This window comes from Aethalodelphis obliquidens, unplaced genomic scaffold, assembly GCF_003676395.1.
Source record: "Aethalodelphis obliquidens isolate GAN/ISIS:26980383/991018 unplaced genomic scaffold, ASM367639v1 scaffold7, whole genome shotgun sequence".
Classification (NCBI taxonomy): Eukaryota; Metazoa; Chordata; class Mammalia; order Artiodactyla; family Delphinidae; genus Aethalodelphis; species Aethalodelphis obliquidens.
In genome coordinates, this window is record NW_020837951.1 from 6,120,788 (window position 1) to 6,137,761 (window position 16,974).

The 16,974-nt window shown below is 43.7% G+C and overlaps 1 protein-coding gene across 14 annotated transcripts in view; it reads left to right on the plus strand.

Annotated features, from left to right (window-relative positions):
* Positions 1-467: 467 nt before the first annotated feature.
* FNBP1 (formin binding protein 1) overlaps positions 468-16,974 on the plus strand; it is a 141,125-nt gene continuing 124,618 nt past the window's right edge. For 10 of the 14 annotated variants that reach the window (XM_027104550.1, XM_027104552.1, XM_027104553.1 and 7 more), the window contains exon 1: positions 468-725. In XM_027104550.1, coding sequence (XP_026960351.1) covers positions 702-725 — 24 coding nt within the window. In that variant the 5' untranslated portion in view covers positions 468-701. The remainder of the gene's footprint in view (positions 726-16,974) is intronic. The other 4 variants (XM_027104558.1, XM_027104559.1, XM_027104551.1 and 1 more) reach the window with 3 other exon arrangements.

Genomic DNA, 16,974 nt, shown 5'->3' on the forward strand with positions numbered 1-16,974 from the left:
CGGTGTGAATGGCTGCCAGGGAAAAGTATGGTCCTGAAATTCAAAGCGGCGGTCGGCGCAGGGGAGCAACCTCAGGCCTCTGCAGAGCACCCGTAATAACAGGGGCCGGCTATGTTCAAAGGCGAGTGGTTGTCCTAAGAGCAGAGAGTGTGGTTGCTAATAAGTAATAAAAAAAATCGGGGGGGTTGGGGGGGAAGGTCCGGGCCTCCAAGTCCCGGCGGTCCCCCCTCCTCCCTCCGGGTCCTTCCGGACCCCCGGGCCACGTGGGCGGGGCGGAGGGCCCCTAGGGGGAGGTGGGGCCGGGGCCGGGGGCGGGGCGCGCGCGTGCGCGAGCTGTCAGGCCGACCCCGCCCCCGGCGTGCAGTCCCGCCCCCTCCCGCCCCTCCCCCGCCCCTCCCGCCCCTCCCCCGCCCCTCCCGCCCCTCCCCCGCCCCTTGCTCTCCGGCTGTGGGGCGGGCGGGCTGGCGGGCGCTGCGGCGACCGCGACTGCTGCTTCCTCGGGCCATTTTGCTGAGGAGCGAAGGGGAGGAGGAGCCGCCGAGGAGACTCAAGGCGAGGAGCGGCGAGCCGGAGGAGGCGGCGGCCGCGCGGGCACGGGCTTTCCTCGATCGCGGGGATCTCGAGGGGCGAAGGGATCGCCTGGGAGGGGGACTGGAGAGCCGCGCCTGCCGCGCGGCGCGCCCCTTCCCGCCCCCTGCACCATGAGCTGGGGCACCGAGCTCTGGGTGAGTGAGGGGCTGGGCCCGCCGGGATGCTGGGGAAGGTGCCTGGCGCGCCTGGGCGCGGGGCGCGGGCCGGGCTGCCCGGGTGGACGCGACCGCGCGCTGGTCGGGGTCCCGGCGGCCTGGGGGTAGGCGCTGGTACGGGAGCCTCTCGTCGGCCTTGGCTTGAGCAGGAGGTGCGAGCCAGATTCGCCCTTCGGAGGTGAGGGGCGCTGGGGTGGGTCCCCGGCGGCCCGAGCAGGGGGTTCGGATCAGGGTCCCCCCGCGGCCTGAGCCGGAGGCGCGGGCGGGACTCCCTCTCCTCGGCGCCCCGAGGCCAGCGGTGTGTGTTGGGAAGAGCCTTAATCCCACGGAGCGAGTAACCGATGCGTCGCGGGCCGACCCAATGGGGGCGTGGAGGCCCGGGGATTTTCAGGGCTGCGTTCGGTGTTCGGCGCCCAGACCCGAGGTCCTCGGCTGCTTTCTCTTCGTGGAGGTGCGGGAGGGTCGGGCGCTCCTCCGGGGGGCGGGGCGGCCCAGGCGGGGCCGGTCCCGGGTCTTGGGTTTTGGGGCGCAGGGGCGAGAACTGGTGTCTTCCTCCTAGTGGCGAGGACGTTTGCACTGCGGTGGTCTAGGGGTGCACTTGTGATTTTTTGAGGGGCAGCTCAGATCCTCGATTTGATGTGGGGACTGCGGCGTTTGGCCTGGAGAGGAAAGTAGTCGGAGTTAGAGGGAGATCTGGTGTTATCACCTTCAGGAAGAGGCATTCGCGGGGTAGATTTTATATTTTTTAACTGCTCAGAGGAAAGAGTCTAAACTGGGGTAGGGAGCGCCCCGCCGGGATTCTTAACCTGGGGCGCGGATGGATAAACAAGTAGCGTGCCGTCTGGAAGCTCCTCTCCCCGGACCAAGGGGACAGGAGGATGCCAAGGCGGTGCACAGGCCGTCCTCGGGGAGGAGAGGCAGAGGCTTGTGGACTGGAGCTTGTTTCCCTGCCTTCCTCTGGATTCCTGAGGCAATCACTAGGCAAGGGATGGGCAGAGCAGAGTCCAGAGGGAGGAGTAGATGAAATCTCAATTATCGCCCTGAAGTATTCTCAAGATGAGACATTTCCCATGATGAACTCGAAAGTGCCTCCCATCGGAATCCCATTTGTAAAGGGCGTGGAGGAGAAAGCGTGGGGTGGTGGCTGCTCTCTGAGCTGAGGCGAGGAAATATCACGTCAAAATAAAACAAGGTTAGAGCAGCTATAGAAACAGCGCATCCTCCCTTAATTTTTTTTTTTTTTGCTTTAATTGTTTTTACATAACCATTTCTTAGGCTCAGAAACAGCCACTGGTATTAAAACCAAAATCCTGAAGGCAATAGCTCCCTTACATGAAGATAACTCATTTTATAAACATCCTCTATCAAAAGGGACTCCAATTTTCGACTGATGTTTACAAATATTCATTTAAAAAATAAAGTAACACATGGTTTTAAGTATTTACACACGGCCAATTAGGCGGAATCTACCATTTTAAGTGTTGAATTTCTGTCTTCTTCTATTCCTTCTCCACTTCCTTTGGCTCTTTTTACCTTTTCTGGGATGAGGGGAACAAATCAGAAGTAATTTTTCATCAAGAGAATAGAAAATTTGGCACGATTTTTTTTTCACTTGTTCAAACTAGAGAAAGGAATTATTGGGATGGGGGGAATACAATATATTTCTGAGTGAAATAGGCTGTAGTTAAAGGAACTGAACACAATGGTGGGCACTTCACGGTGATGTTGGTGAACGTTATAGAAGGTGATCCAGAAGGGGGGGGTAGCTAAGAGAAGAAAACCAGTTAAATAGCTACAATCACCTGTATTCTGTACACTTCTTTTTGGAGGTAGAGGGTGGGAAGGAAGGCAAAGACAGGAAGTTGTTGAAAATCAGTCGGAACTGGAATATATATGAATGAAAGGAAATCTTGGATTTGCTTCAAAAGAATTTGGGGTGGTAGTGGATGGGGATGTCGATGAAGGGAACGTGCTTGGGAGTTGGTCATTGTTGAAGCTGGGTGATGGGTACAGGAGGACTTGTGATACCATGCTTTCTACTGTCTATGCTTGAAATTTCCTACAGTGAAAATAATTGGAAAAGACTTTTAAGGGAGAAGGTGTGTAAACTAATTGAGAATTTTTTTCACTTGTTTTTAAGTTTATGAGGAAGAATGACTCATCCGTTGTCTCTATACAAGTATATGTCAGCGAAGAGTTAAAAAAAAGAAAAAGGCATTCCAGTAGAGTATTGCCCTTTGCCCTTGAGTGGCTTGGAGGTTAATAGAGGGAAAAGAATGATCACATAATTTGTGCTAAGAGAAGTGCAAAATCTGAGTTTAAATTCCAAGAAGTAGAAGGGGAACGAAATGTCTGTTTCCAGTTGCCTTGTTTTATTAATATTTGAGATTTTTTAAAAATTAGAATAATGAAAGATTCTGAAAAATAAACCTCCAGTTCTCTGGTGGTGAGAGACTCAGCGTTGTGTGGTGTGTTGGGCAGCAATGGGCAGCCTGGCAGGGCTGTGATTGAGGGTTTTCCTTGAATGGTGGCTGTGGGGATCATACACATAGGTAATGAGATAATGATGGGGCGCTCAGGCCTAACTTGGCAGAATGATGCTTCCATATGGAGAGAGAAGGAGCTCTGGTTCCGTAGCCACGAGTTCTTTGTAATAGGTGTTTGCAGCTTTCATAGACCTTCACAAATGCCATCAAGTTTCGCACACATTTTAGGATGCCAGCCAATGTGCATGCAGGCTTTTCAAAACGACAGGTTTCTAACATGCACTTTACATTAAAGGCCTGTTCTTAGCCACATCCTGCTTTGTAGACAGAGTAAAACCGTTCTCTTTTCTCCTTTTTTTTTTTTTTTAACCTCTCCATAGGCATAAACTTTGATATCCTAGGACATTTTTGAGAAATCATGAAATGTCAGGAAGTTATCAGGCAATCATAAAAATGGACTCAAAACCCATAATTGGTAATAACTTTATTGGATTAGATTGTATTAAAATAGGGGCTTTCTATTTTATATCAGAAGTTATAACAAAGTATAAATGGCTGGTTTAAAGTGATTAGGGTAAAATTGTTTCTGTACCAAAATTAACCAAAATGCATTTACTCAAGACTTTGTTTAAAAAGTCATGTTAATAGGCTGAATAGTTTTCACTGACTTGTTGAAATTGTGACTGGTCATTGGAGAAATGGCAAAGCAAGAATTTCTTACATTTGAATTTTTTTTTTTTTTGGTTTTGTACCTACATGTTAGAAAGAAGTGAGAAGTTACTGAAGTGTCAGCTCAACTTTTTGTAAGCTTGATCATTAATGTGAAGTAAGAAAAAGTCCATTGGAAATTTTAGCTTTCCTTATAACTGTTCTACTCTTTGTGGCTAAAAATTTACTCAGTGATAGAATCTACCTTTATCTCCTAGTGTCCTCTCTGCCATCTTTCTTTTGGTGCTAATGAGAAATGGAGTAGCCCAAAATAATAACAGCAAGAAAGCAAACAGAGAGACCCGAATAATACATATTGGTTAACATATTACTATGTTAAGCCACCTGTGTTGATTGTACTTAATTTTTTTTCTTAAACCTACGTTTTTAGGACAGTGTCAGGCATATAATGTGCATTCCACAATTTGTTGAATATAATGACATTGATTGTGGTGTGCACCTTTAAGAGGCAGCAGTGAAAGAGTTGTCTACCAACTGGACCAGGAACAATGCCTGCCTCACAGTCGGGAGTTCAAGAAATATTTATTGAGGGACTGGAGCAACTAAGGGACTGGACCAATTGAGGGACTGGAGCAACTAAGCCCGGGCGCCACAACTACTGAGCCTACAAGCCACAACTACTGAGCCCGTGTGCCACAACTACTGAAGCCCGCCTGCCACAACTACTGAAGCCTATGCGCCTAGAGCCCATGCTCCGCAATAAGAAAAGCCACCGCAATGAGAAGCCCGAGCACCACAACAAAGAGTAGCCTCCGCTCACTGCAGCTAGAGAAAGCCCGCGGGCAGCAACGAAGACCCAGTGCAGCCAAAAATAAAAATATATATTAAAAAAAAAGAAAGAAAGAAATATTTATTGAATAAATGAATGAATCCTTTTTTTCATTTTGTTTTAACATTTGCTGTTTTAAAGTAATGGGAGCGTAGTTTTAATGCCTTTCTGCACTTTGGCAGTTGTAAACATTTTTTAAAAAATAATTCTAGGCACCGTTTTTTTTTAAATAGACTATTTTTTAGAGCAGTTATAGTTTCACAGCAAAATTGAGCAGAAGGTCCAGAGATTTATGCTGCTTCCTCACAAATACACAGTCTAGATCTCTGTTTGGGGGGCAGGGGGCACACTGCACGGCCTGTGGGATCTTAGTTCAGAAGTGAGGAGTCGTAACCACTGGACCGCCAGGGAAGTCCCTCTAGACCTTTTTTTAAAATAATTTTTTAAATTAATTAATTAATCTATTTATTTTTGGCTGTGTTGGGTCTTCATTGCCCAGTTGCGGTGTGCGGGCTTCTCATTGCGGTGGCTTCTCTTGTTGCGGAGCGCGGGCTCTAGGCGTGCAGGCTTCACTAGTTGTGGCTCTCAGGCTTCAGTAGTTGTGTCCCGTGGGCTTTAGAGCACAGGCTCAGTAGTTGTGGCACACGGGCTTCGTTGCTCCACAGCATGTGGGATCTTCCTGGACCAGGGCTCGAGCCTGTGTCCCCTACATTGGCAGGCGGATTCTTAACCAGTGCGCCACCAGGGAAGCCCTAATGGACTGTTAATAGTTGCAGGATTTGGAGAATTAGTACCTCTTCTTACTGCCCAGTACTAAATGGAGTAGAGTACTAACAACAGTTCATAGCTCTTCTCCTGCTCCTTCTTCTTTAATCCTTCAGAGATTTCTGTTTGGGATAAACATGGCAAGACCAACAGGGGAGACATCACTCTTGGCACTTCGGTGAGCAGAGCAGAACTGCCTCAAAAAATAGACCAAATCAAGTTTAATTCTGTCGTCCCTGCCTCTCTATTAAAACAGGGTTTGCACAGTCTTTTCTGGTTAGTAGATTTTTTTAAATTAGTTTATTTTTTAATCTTTATTTTCTGTAATCGAAGTGTAGTTGATTTATAATGTTTCAGGGACTTCCCTGGTGGCGCAGTGGTTGAGAGTCCGCCTGCCGATGCAGGGGACGCGGGTTCGTGCCCCGGTCTGGGAAGATCCCACATGCCGCGGAGCGGCTGGGCCCGTGAGCCATGGCAGCTGAGCCTGCGCGTCCGGAGCCTGTGCTCCGCAGCGGGAGAGGCCACAACAGTGAGAGGCCCGCGTACCGCCAAAAAAAAAACAAACCCAAAAACAAACAAACAAAAAATAATGTTTCAGGTGTACAGCAAAGTGATTCAGTGATATATATATATTGTTTTTCACATTTTTTTCATTATAAGTTATTACAAGATATTGAATATAGTTCCCTGTGCTATACAGTAGGTCCTTCTTGTTTATCTTTTTTGCTGATATATAGTAGTTTGTATCTGCTAATCCCAAACTCCTAATTTATCCCTCCCCGCCCCCCCCTTTCCCTTTTGGTAACCAGAAGTTTGTCTTCTATGTCTGTGAGTCTGTTTTTGTTTGTCTTTATTTATTTATTGTGCCGTGCAGCTCGGGACATGTGTGATCTTCGTTCCCCGACCAGGGATTGAACCCGGGCCCACAGTATTGAAAGCACCAAGTGCTAACCACTGGACCACCAGGGAACCCCCAGTCTATTTCTGTTTTGTAAATAAGTTCATCTGTATCATTTTTTTAGATTCCACATGTAAGTGATATGATATTTGTCTCTCTGGTTAGTAGATATTAAACAAAACAGGGGTGGTCAGGTGATTCTATGGTTGGAAATTTACCCATCAGCTTGTTGCCTTCACTTTATACGTTAGATATCGTCCTGAACATTGCATTTTTGGTAGGTAAAACTGTGTTTCAAGCACGGTAAGGGGTTTTGTCTGTGCTTACCACGTGACCACATTAGAACTCTTGCTTTACATTGCTGCCACATGGAAAGTGCCTCTTTGAAGGACTATTCAAATATCACCCACTTCCTTGCTAAAGCTAATATTGTGTTTCCTGCAAGTATTACTCATACTTGTTTCATCAACACCACCCACATTTAAAAATAAGGCTTTATTTTGACACTTAAAAATTGCAAGCTACCAAGCATACACGTATGCCCTGGGAAATTAATTAGATTTTGGAATGTGGGTGTGAAGTCTTCTGGAATTAGTGTCTGTAATGCAATATTTGTTTCCTGATTTAGTAATACATAGTCATACTAGCTTGAGCCTGGTGATGTGTCTAGGTAAAAAAAATTAAAAAGTCATAAAGGGCCAAATATGTATATTGTATTAAAGAGTTAGTTGGGAATATAAAAGATTTTAATATTGATTCTTTTTTTTTTTTAATATTGATTCTTTTAACTCATAAGCCTCATCTGTAAAGTTTATGCTAAATTTATGTAACTCAGGACTTCCATGGTGGCGCAGTGGTTAAGAATCTGCTTATCAATGCAGGAGACACGGGTTTGAGCCCTGGTCCGGGAAGATCCCACATGCCATGGAGCAGCTAAGCCTGTGTGCCAAAACTACTGAGCCTGTGCTCTAGAGCCTGTGTGCCACAACTACTGAAACCCTTGTGCCTAGAGCCCGTGCTCCACAACAAGAGAAGCCACTGCAATGGGAAACCCATGCACAGCAATGAAGACCCAACACAGCCAAAAAAAAAAGAAAAAAAAATTATGTAATTCTTTTATTAATTTTAATTTTTTAAATTTATTTATTTTTATGCAGCAGGTTCTTATTAGTTATCTATTTTATACATATTAGTGTATATATGTCAATCCCAATCTCCCAATTCATCCCACCACCAGCCCCCCGCCTTCCCCCGCTTGGTGTCTATACATTTGTTCTCTACATCTGTGTCTCTATTTCTGCCTTGCAAACTGGTTCGTCTGTACCATTTTTCTAGATTCCACATATATGCGTTAATATACAATATTTGTTTTTCTCTTTCTGACTTACTTCATTCTGTATGACAGTCTCTAGGTCCATCCATGTCTCTACCAATGACCCAATTTCATTCCTTTTTATGGCTGAGTAATATTCCATTGTATATATGTACCACATCTTCTTTATTCATTCGTCTGTCGATGGGCTATGTAAATCTTAACAACTTCAATTGTTTAATACTAGCACTGTATTCATACCACCACTGCCAACAGCAAAATAGATGAAACTTCCAATTTCTTCCTGCAAAAGTTATTAAAACCTGTTCACATTTAAACTATAATATCACATTAGCTATATTGTGGTTTCTTTTTAAAACTTTGAACACACCATTCTAATCATTGGCATGAAGTTTTTAATAAGAATTATTTCTTAGGACTTCCCTGGTGGCACAGTGATTAAGAATCTGCCCTCCAGTGCAGGGGACATGGGTTCGATCCCTGGTCTGGGAAGATCCCACATGCCGTGGAGCAACTGAGCCCGTGCACCACAACTACTGAGTCTGCGTGACACAACTATGAAACCCGCGCACCCTAGAACCCGTGCTCCGCAACAAGAGAAGCCACTGCAGTGAGAAGCCCACGCACCACAATGAAGAGTAGCCCCTGCTCGCCGCAACTAGAGAAAGCCCGCGCGCAGCAATGAAAACCCAATGCAGCCAAAAATAAATAAATAAGATAAATAGCAGACCGTACCGTAAAGGAGGCTGTCCGCTAACCAACTGGGCAGGGAGTCCTTTCTGGAAGAAGGATCTGAGCGGCACATCTCTGCAATGGCCACATCCTCATTATCCCCTTTTACAAGAGAGGAAATTGAAGCACAGAATGGTAAAATAACTTATCAAGTTCACAGAGTAGAAAGCAGAGATTCAATCCCATGTCTGGGACTCTAGAGCTCTCCTTCTCGTCCTTTTTTTTTAAGTTAATACCATCAAAATGTATTTTTATTGTTTGCAGTTTTTATTATAGGAATATTCACACATACTTAGAATATGATGAACCCCTACGTACTCATCACCCAACTTCAATATTATCAATATCTTTGGCATTCTTGTTTCATCTTTTTGCCGCCACATGGTTTTTTAGAGCCCTCAGTCTCCCCCGCCACACACTGTAATAAATACTGTTCTGCTCCCTCCCTTTCTGAGGAATCACGCATAGAACCCAAATTCTCCCTCCATCTTTTAAAGTATGAAAACGGAAGAGAACCAACTTGTTAAGTGCTTGACACACCTTGATTGGGGTATTTAAATGCATCCTTTCATAACCTAACAAGGACCCTGTGAGTTTATTTCCATTTTATAGACCAGACCCACCCAAACAATGAATGCTAGTGCTAGGATTTAAATATTTTTTTCCCAACACTAAACAAATGTTTTAAAAAAATTCGTCTTCTGTGTTAGTAGCTCATAATCCCTCTTTTCCCCATTACTCATATTTCCCCTATCACTGATGGAGGTTTTGCTTTCTAAAACATTTCATGTTACTCACACTGAGAATCATTAAGAACCAATGACTCACAGTACCGTGCTGTAAACGCAACAGAAACTATTATGAATGAAGCGTCTGTTCTAGCAGGTGTTTCATATATGTCTAGTGATTTCCCCCCATTCTTTTAAGTCCGGAGTTTTTTTTTCTTTTTAATTTAAATAAATTAATTTGTAAAGGTATTAAATAGTAAGAGTAATATCAATTTTCTGATTTGGGGGTCTAACAAAATTATGTCTTGGTGAAAAGTATTTTTAATGAAACTGAGACGAAACAAAGAGAATTAGATATTGACCACTTTGGGGGTGCTCTGGCTGTCCCATGCAGGGCTTCAAAGTTTTGGTTCTTGAGAAACAGGAAACTAAATATTTCCTTTCATATCAATAGCAAAAGAAAACTTGGCACCTTTACAGGAAGCTATTCCCCTTGTACTTCTATTTGCACAACCCAAACTGAGAGTGGGTTCCTGAAATGCATTAAAATACCCAACCGGTCCTTGGGAGAAATGGCGTGGGCCCACGCAGGTGGATGAGACAGCCTGGAAGGGCTAAGCCGGGGCCGTATGGCTTGCCTCATCCAGCATTTATTAGTGTCCCGCAAGTCTTCATCTCTGCTCCTCCTTTTTCCCGATCTATAAAGTGGTGTGGTGATGCTTGCCTTCGGCTCCACAGAAAGCATAAAGATCAGTGCTTGTTTGTGAAGTGCTTTGAGACTGTTGGATGAGAGGTGATGGGGAAGTACTTAGGAGAGTCTAGGGGAGGGTTAAAGGAAAAAAAAAAATCCTGTTCCTTGAGAACAAATTGCAGAGCTCTCCTGCTGGAACTGGGACTTGTGAAAAATGAGCAATTCTAGTTTGCACAGTGCAGTCTGTCCTTTGATTTAAAATTCTGTTTTCATGTTAACCATAAAATAAAATAACTTAATAGTAGGAAAGTGCCCGGAAATCAGTGCTTTGGAAAGGAAATCTGGATTATAGGAGCCTATGCATGTTTATCTCTTTTCTTTTTCCTTTTTTAAAAAATATAAAATGCACTGCAAAACTCTAATCATACTAATTTTTTAGCAATATACTTGGGTCTACTTAAGGGATAATTTAAATGTTATCCCTCAGAGGGAGATAGTTCTCTTTGACTATTAATACCATTAAAAAAAAAAAAAATCTACCGAAGTCACATTATTTCCCCCCAAATGCTGGATATTTGCTGCTTGAGACAGCTAATGAATTATTCTACATATCAGCTTAGTTTGAGATTGTTTTCTTCTTAGCAAAGAGAACTAAGAAGTTTTAAAATATTTGTGTTAGGACAGATATATATGGAAATGCCTGGCAATGGTTGTTTGGGCAAAGACATTTGTATTTCATGAGTGTGTATATGTATGTAAACTGTATTTTTCAGCATGACTGAATTTTTAAAAAATTTTTATTTTATTTATTTTATTTTTGGCTGCGTTGGGTCTTCATTGCTGCGCACGGGCTTCCTCTAGTTGCGGTGAGTCCTCACCCTTCATTGAGGTGTGCAGGCTTCTCATTGCGGTGGCTTCTCTTGTTGTGGAGCACGGCCTCTAGGCACGTGGGCTTCAGTAGTTGTGGCACACGGGCTCAGTAGTTGTGGCTCACGGGGCTGTTTGCTCCGCGGCATGTGGGATCCTCCCGGACCAGGGCTCGAACCACTGCGCCACCAGGGAAGCCCAGCATGACTGTATTTTTAAATTTAAAATTTACTTATCTTTGGTGGTGCAGTGGTTAAGAATCCGTCTGCCAATGCAGGAGACACGGGTTCGAGCCCTGGTCCAGGAAGATCCCACATGCCGCGGAGCAACTAAGCCCGTGTGCCACAACTACTGAGCCCACGCGCCTAGAGCCCGTGCTCCACAACAAAGAGAAGCCACCACAATGAGAAGCCCACACACCACAACGAAGAGTAGCCCTAGCTCGCCACAACTAGAGAAAAGCCCAGGCACAGCAGCAAAGACGCAGTGCAGCCCAAAATAAATTAATAAATAAATAAATTTTTAAAAATAAAATAAAATTTACTTATTTTTAAAACTAGCAAAGCAATCTGTTTGCATTGTTCAATTTTCAAACAATGCTAGAGTGTACATGAAAAGTCTCCCTATCATCTTAGGATAGATGTAATTTTTTGTTTTGTTTTGTTTTTTGGCTGCTCTGCTCAGCTTGTGGGATCTTATTAGTTCCCCGACCAGGAACTGAACCCCAGCCACGGCAGTGAAAGCATAGAGTCCTAACCACTGGACTGCAGGGAATTCCCAGGATACATGTAATTCTTAGTTGCCATTACCGTTTTTGGCAGAGGGATAGGTGATGTTGGTGGCAAGTAATGTGACTTTAGTACATAAAAGAAGAGACCAAAATTATAAAAATTATATCAGACAAGAGAGATGAGAATGACTGAGATGTCCATATTTTTGTCCAAAGTATCTATTTATTCTTTGAGCATCTACTAAGTGCCCAGACATGGTTCTTGCCTACAAGTAGCTTATAGTCTAGTTGGGCGGGGGGGCAGAAACATAGATAGGAAGTTGCAGTACAGTGTGACAAGGACTAAGGTAGGGTAACTACGTGGAAACTTGTACACAGGAGTATAACTCAGTTGGGGAAGAAATGACATCTCTATGGTGTCCTGAAGGACTGGTAAGTTACACAGGTGAAGGGAGGCGGTCAGGTTGGGAGGGTGATCTAGACAGTCTTTCTGGAGGAGGGAGTAGATGCCATGTCCAAAGGCTTATAAGTGTAACAGGACACAGAGCTCCAGAATGAGCCGAGCACATGAAGAGGAGCCTGGAAAGGTAGACTGTAGCTGAAACCAGGTGACTATGGCTTTACCTTGAGGGCATACAAGGCACCCACGCTTGAACTGCTGAAAGCAGTTGCTATGGGGCTAGATTGTCAGTCTCCTTACTGCCGTGTGGACAGGACTGGAAAGGAGGGAGATAGCTTCGGGCTAGACTAGGCTAATTGGCTGATTGGATTAATCCTGTGAGTTAGAGCAGAGAGTACCCCTCCACATTTTTATAAGGGTAGAATTGATGAAAATGAATTGCTAAGGAGTCTTGGATGCCGAGAGAAGACCTGGCAGTGTACATTGTGAGTGGTGAGCCAGGGCATCGGCAGGATGAGGTCAATTCACTGCTCTGGCTAGTGGGTTAAGTAGTAAGTATATCAGCCTCGGGTTTTTTTGGGTTTTTTTCTCCAGTTGGATGCAAAACCAAAACCTACAGTCACTTCTTTCTTTCTTGCCCTCTCTTTGTTTCTGCTCAGTACAACCTTGATAGGGCTACCAGTGTCTGTTCCTCAGCTCTTTTAAGCTAACAGAGTTGGTATTTTCAGTATGCCTTGGAGGTGACTCACATTAACCGAACTCCCAAGACTGATGCACAAACCAGAATGCAAGTTTCAAATTTATAATGAGAAGTATATCCATAAGGAGACTAGCTATTCATATTTGCTGAAGTGCACATTTTTTCCCTGAAGGCTAATCTATATGGAAGGCTAAATTCTATACACAGTTACTTGGAGAGCATAAAATGAAAATCGAGTTGGAGGAATTTAATGGCTTGTGACACTAAGCTATGGAAGCCTGAGGCATCTATCTCTTCTAGAGGGATAGATCTACATTAAGGGTAGAATAGAGTCTGTTTTTACAGATGCTATGTAGTGATTCCCTTTCCTTTTTTTTTTTTTTTTTTTTTTGCTGTACGCGGGCCTCTCACTGTTGTGGCCTCTCCCGCTGCGGAGCACAGGCTCCGGACGCACAGGCTCAGCGGCCACGTGGCTCACGGGCCCAGCCGCTCGCGGCATAGTGGGATCCTCCCGGACCGGGGCACGAACCCATGTCCCCTGCATTGGCAGGCAGACTCTCAACCACTGTGCCACCAGGGAAGCCCTCCCCTTCCTTTTAATCTATCCTTTCTTTAGACAGACTACAGGGTATTCGGTTATACAGCTAGATAGATAGATAGACAGACAGACAGACAGATAGTTTGGCTGCACTGGGTCTTCGTTGCTGCGAACAGGCTTTCTCTAGTTGAGGCGAGTGGGGGCGACTTTCCTTGCGTTGCGGAGCTACTCACTGTGGTGGCTTCTCTTGTTGTGGAGCATGGGCTCTAGGTGCACAGGCTTCAGTAGTTGCGGCACACGGGCTCTGTAGTTGTGGTGCACGGACTTCGTTGCTCTGCTGGCATGTGGGATCTTCTCAGACCAGGGATCAAACCCGTGTCCCCTGCAGGCGGATTCTTAACCACTGCGCCACCAGGGAGGTCCCTTTGGTTATGTTTAGACCTTCTAAATTCTAATCTCTATTCCATCTTGCATCCCTGAGATTCCATCCAACATTTCCCAAACTGGCAAGAATGAGCATCAATAAATTTAAAAGCTCTCCTCGGTAATTCTGATGTGGCTTAGGTAGCATGATTTAACACTGAGATTCCTATGCATACATTCTCAGCTTTTGCTCATTTTTATTCTTTACAAAAAATTTAAAATCTAGCAATATTTTGGAGCTACTTTCTTACCCTGTCAACCACTTACAAGCATAATCGTTCTAAGGTACCCTTTATTCCTTTATCCCTTCATTCCTTGGTTCTCTTCTTGTGATTTACTCAGGGACCCAGATAAGTCATAATTCATTCAACAATATTATTGACCACCTGCTATATGCCAGGCATATTTCCCTTTGCTCTAGGCGAAGGGAAAATGGCAGTAAACCACAGAAAAAAAAAATTTTGCCTTAATATATGTGATCTAAAGGCAAGTATAAGGGTATAGCTAATGTATCCAATAATGATAAATGCTATGGAGAAAAATAAGGCTTTGAGAGACTGAAAACAGTAGGATTAGGGTTGATGGGGAAAAGAACAGAATTTTAGTGCTGGACATTTTGCAAGATGCCTATTAGCTATCTAAGTATCTTGTATCTAGTAGCTGGTTAAATGTATGCATCTGGAGCTCCGGGAACAGATCCAAGCTGTTTGGGTCTGTTTGGATCTGATTACCCAATGTAAGTAGGAAAAGCTAGAATTATAATGGTAAAGTTCTAAGCTCTTGCCATAGTTATATTCCTGCAAGCACTCTTATTTAACTTTAGAACTCTGTCACTTGGAAAAACTGTCATAATATGTTGCCCTTTTGGACAGTGGCTGTGCTCCCTGTTTGCTGAACTGTTTGCCTTACTGAGAATCATGATGGGAAACTTGGTTTAGGTTAGGAGGGGCATAGACTATTAAGAGTTGATTGGTTTTGTAAATTGTGATATGAGCATAATCAACAGATCCTGAAGCTTCGATAGGTGTAGAAATAACACTAATGTACCAACTTGTAAATGAAAAAATAAAAATAAATGGCCACTGATGGGTAGTGAGTTTTGGGTAATAATTAGAAATTAATGTCACACATGCATCATTTTAATAGGTTTTTGCAGATGGTCTAAGATTTTCAATTTTACTTCTTTGAAAGCTGCCTATTTGCTTTGGAGATGATTAGCAAATGTTTAGAATTATTCAGTTTACACTGCGTTGACTTAGATCTCTGTCGTACCTGATATATTGCTTACTTTTCCTCTTTACATTTCTCGGAGATAGTTTAAAATCGGCAATACTAGATCACCAAATTGACCTGATTTTGGGGGGAGCTCTACTTCATATGTGTGACAGATTCTGTTTTGCAAGGATGGCCACAGCAGTATCTCCAATTCCACGTGCTCTTCTAGTGTGACGTTGAGACTCCTCCCACTGAGGGGAAGGGGAGGGCTTACATCCCTTCCCCTTGATCCTAGGCAAATCTTTGTGACTTCCTTGACGGGTAGAATATGGTGAAATGGTGCCATATGATGCCATGTGATCCTTTCTGAAGCAGGATCATAAATATGCCATGCACTTTTGCCTTGCTTTTTTGGGATGCTTCCGCTTAGAACTCAAGCACCATATTGTTAGGAAGCCCAAGCAGCCCACATAGAGAATCCACGTGGAGAAGTCAACTGTAGGGGTTCCAGCTGACAACCCAATTGAGGTTTCGCCGAACAGATGTAATCAGCGGCCAGCCTGAGTGAAGGGTGTCCAGATGATCGTACCCCCTCGTAATCAAGTCCCCACAGCCTTCAAGCCTTTCCAGCTGGGGCCCCAGCCACGGAGGAGCAGAGACAAATTGTCCCTGTCAAATCGCTGACCTATAATTAAATGGTTCTGTCCAGCTGAGTTTTGGGGCTGATTTCTTATACAATAACAACTAGAACAATATCTTTGGATGTCAGACTAGATAATACTACTACTATCCTTGTTTAGTTATTTAAGAATAGGGCTACCATGTGTCCTTTTCTTAAAAATAAAATCAAATCACTTTCTCTCTGAAGAAATCCCTTCAAATAAGAAATTGAAAAGTTGGGGAACATTCAAGAAGTATCTATGTTTACTTTCTCTGAAGATGATGGAATAGGAAAGTGAGAAGCTCTGACATGAAGACTTATAGGAGAAAGTAAACTCCTCAAACTAAGTTTGTCCTAAGGTTCTTGTCACAAGATTGTACACTTTGACTATGATGATGCTGTGTCATTCTTTACAAAATCTCAAGAATTTCTACATTATTGTCATAGCCATTGACCCACAGAAGAGGACATTTCATTGCCCATCCTTTTTGTAAGAAATGGTTTTTCTAGTTTTTTCCCCCTAAAATTCATCTTCTCTCCTTTGAAATGTAAGCCATGCTGATCCACTAAAGAAGTGTTTTTTAAGAAATATCAAATAAAACACAATAATTTCTGTAGCTTTAGTTGTGAAATAGAATCAATATTCTGGAGGCAGAGAATCTGTCAGACTAAAGCTAAGCATATGGGTCTCATTGTCTCTCTGCTACTAACTCTGTCTTCACTCTCTGAGTGGAACACTTGGGCTGCTAGTCTCTAATGGCTGCTTATTTTTAAATTCTTTTGTTTTATTCTTAGAAGATTTCTACAGTTTAGTCAGTGCCATATTGTTCAAGAGCATGGGTTTGGATGCCGACTGCTTGGTTCATAGTCTGATGAACCTAGCTGAGTAATTTGGGACAAGTCATCTAACCTCAGTTCCTTCATCTGTAAAATGGGGATAATAATAGTGCCTGCTTTATGGGATTATTGAGAACATTAAATGAGTTAATGAATACTTAGAGCACTAAATGTCCAACACAATAAGCTTTATGAGCATTGGCTATTGTTACTCACCTTCGTATGTTGCTGGTTGTGGTGATATTTGGGTTCACGTCTTGGGTTCCATGTTGAGAAGAAACTGAATGAATACTTCTTTGTTGGGGGTTTTGTAGACATGACCAGTGAATTGGGTGTAAATTAGACTGCATGACCTCAAGTCTCTTCAACTCAAGTGTTCTAGGGTAATCCGAGTTCCAGGATCAACTGACACTGGAAGTGGTTGTCCCGGGAGTACTGATTCATAATACACGGAGACTACATCAAGGTCAATTATGGTAGAGTAACTACTTCCAAGGCTAGAAACTCTATTTAGAAATTTTATGTATAGTTCCCACACTGTAGCCCAAAGAAATGCCAATAATGTTAATAGGAGGTTTGTAGAAGTTTCAACAATTCAAAAAGTGACACAGAAATAGAATCATTAGGCACATTCCTTAAGTTGTCAGGCACTCAGTACATGGATTGAATGTCTTGGGTATGACACTATAAGCAGAAATATCAGGGACTGTTTTGCTGAACAAAAGC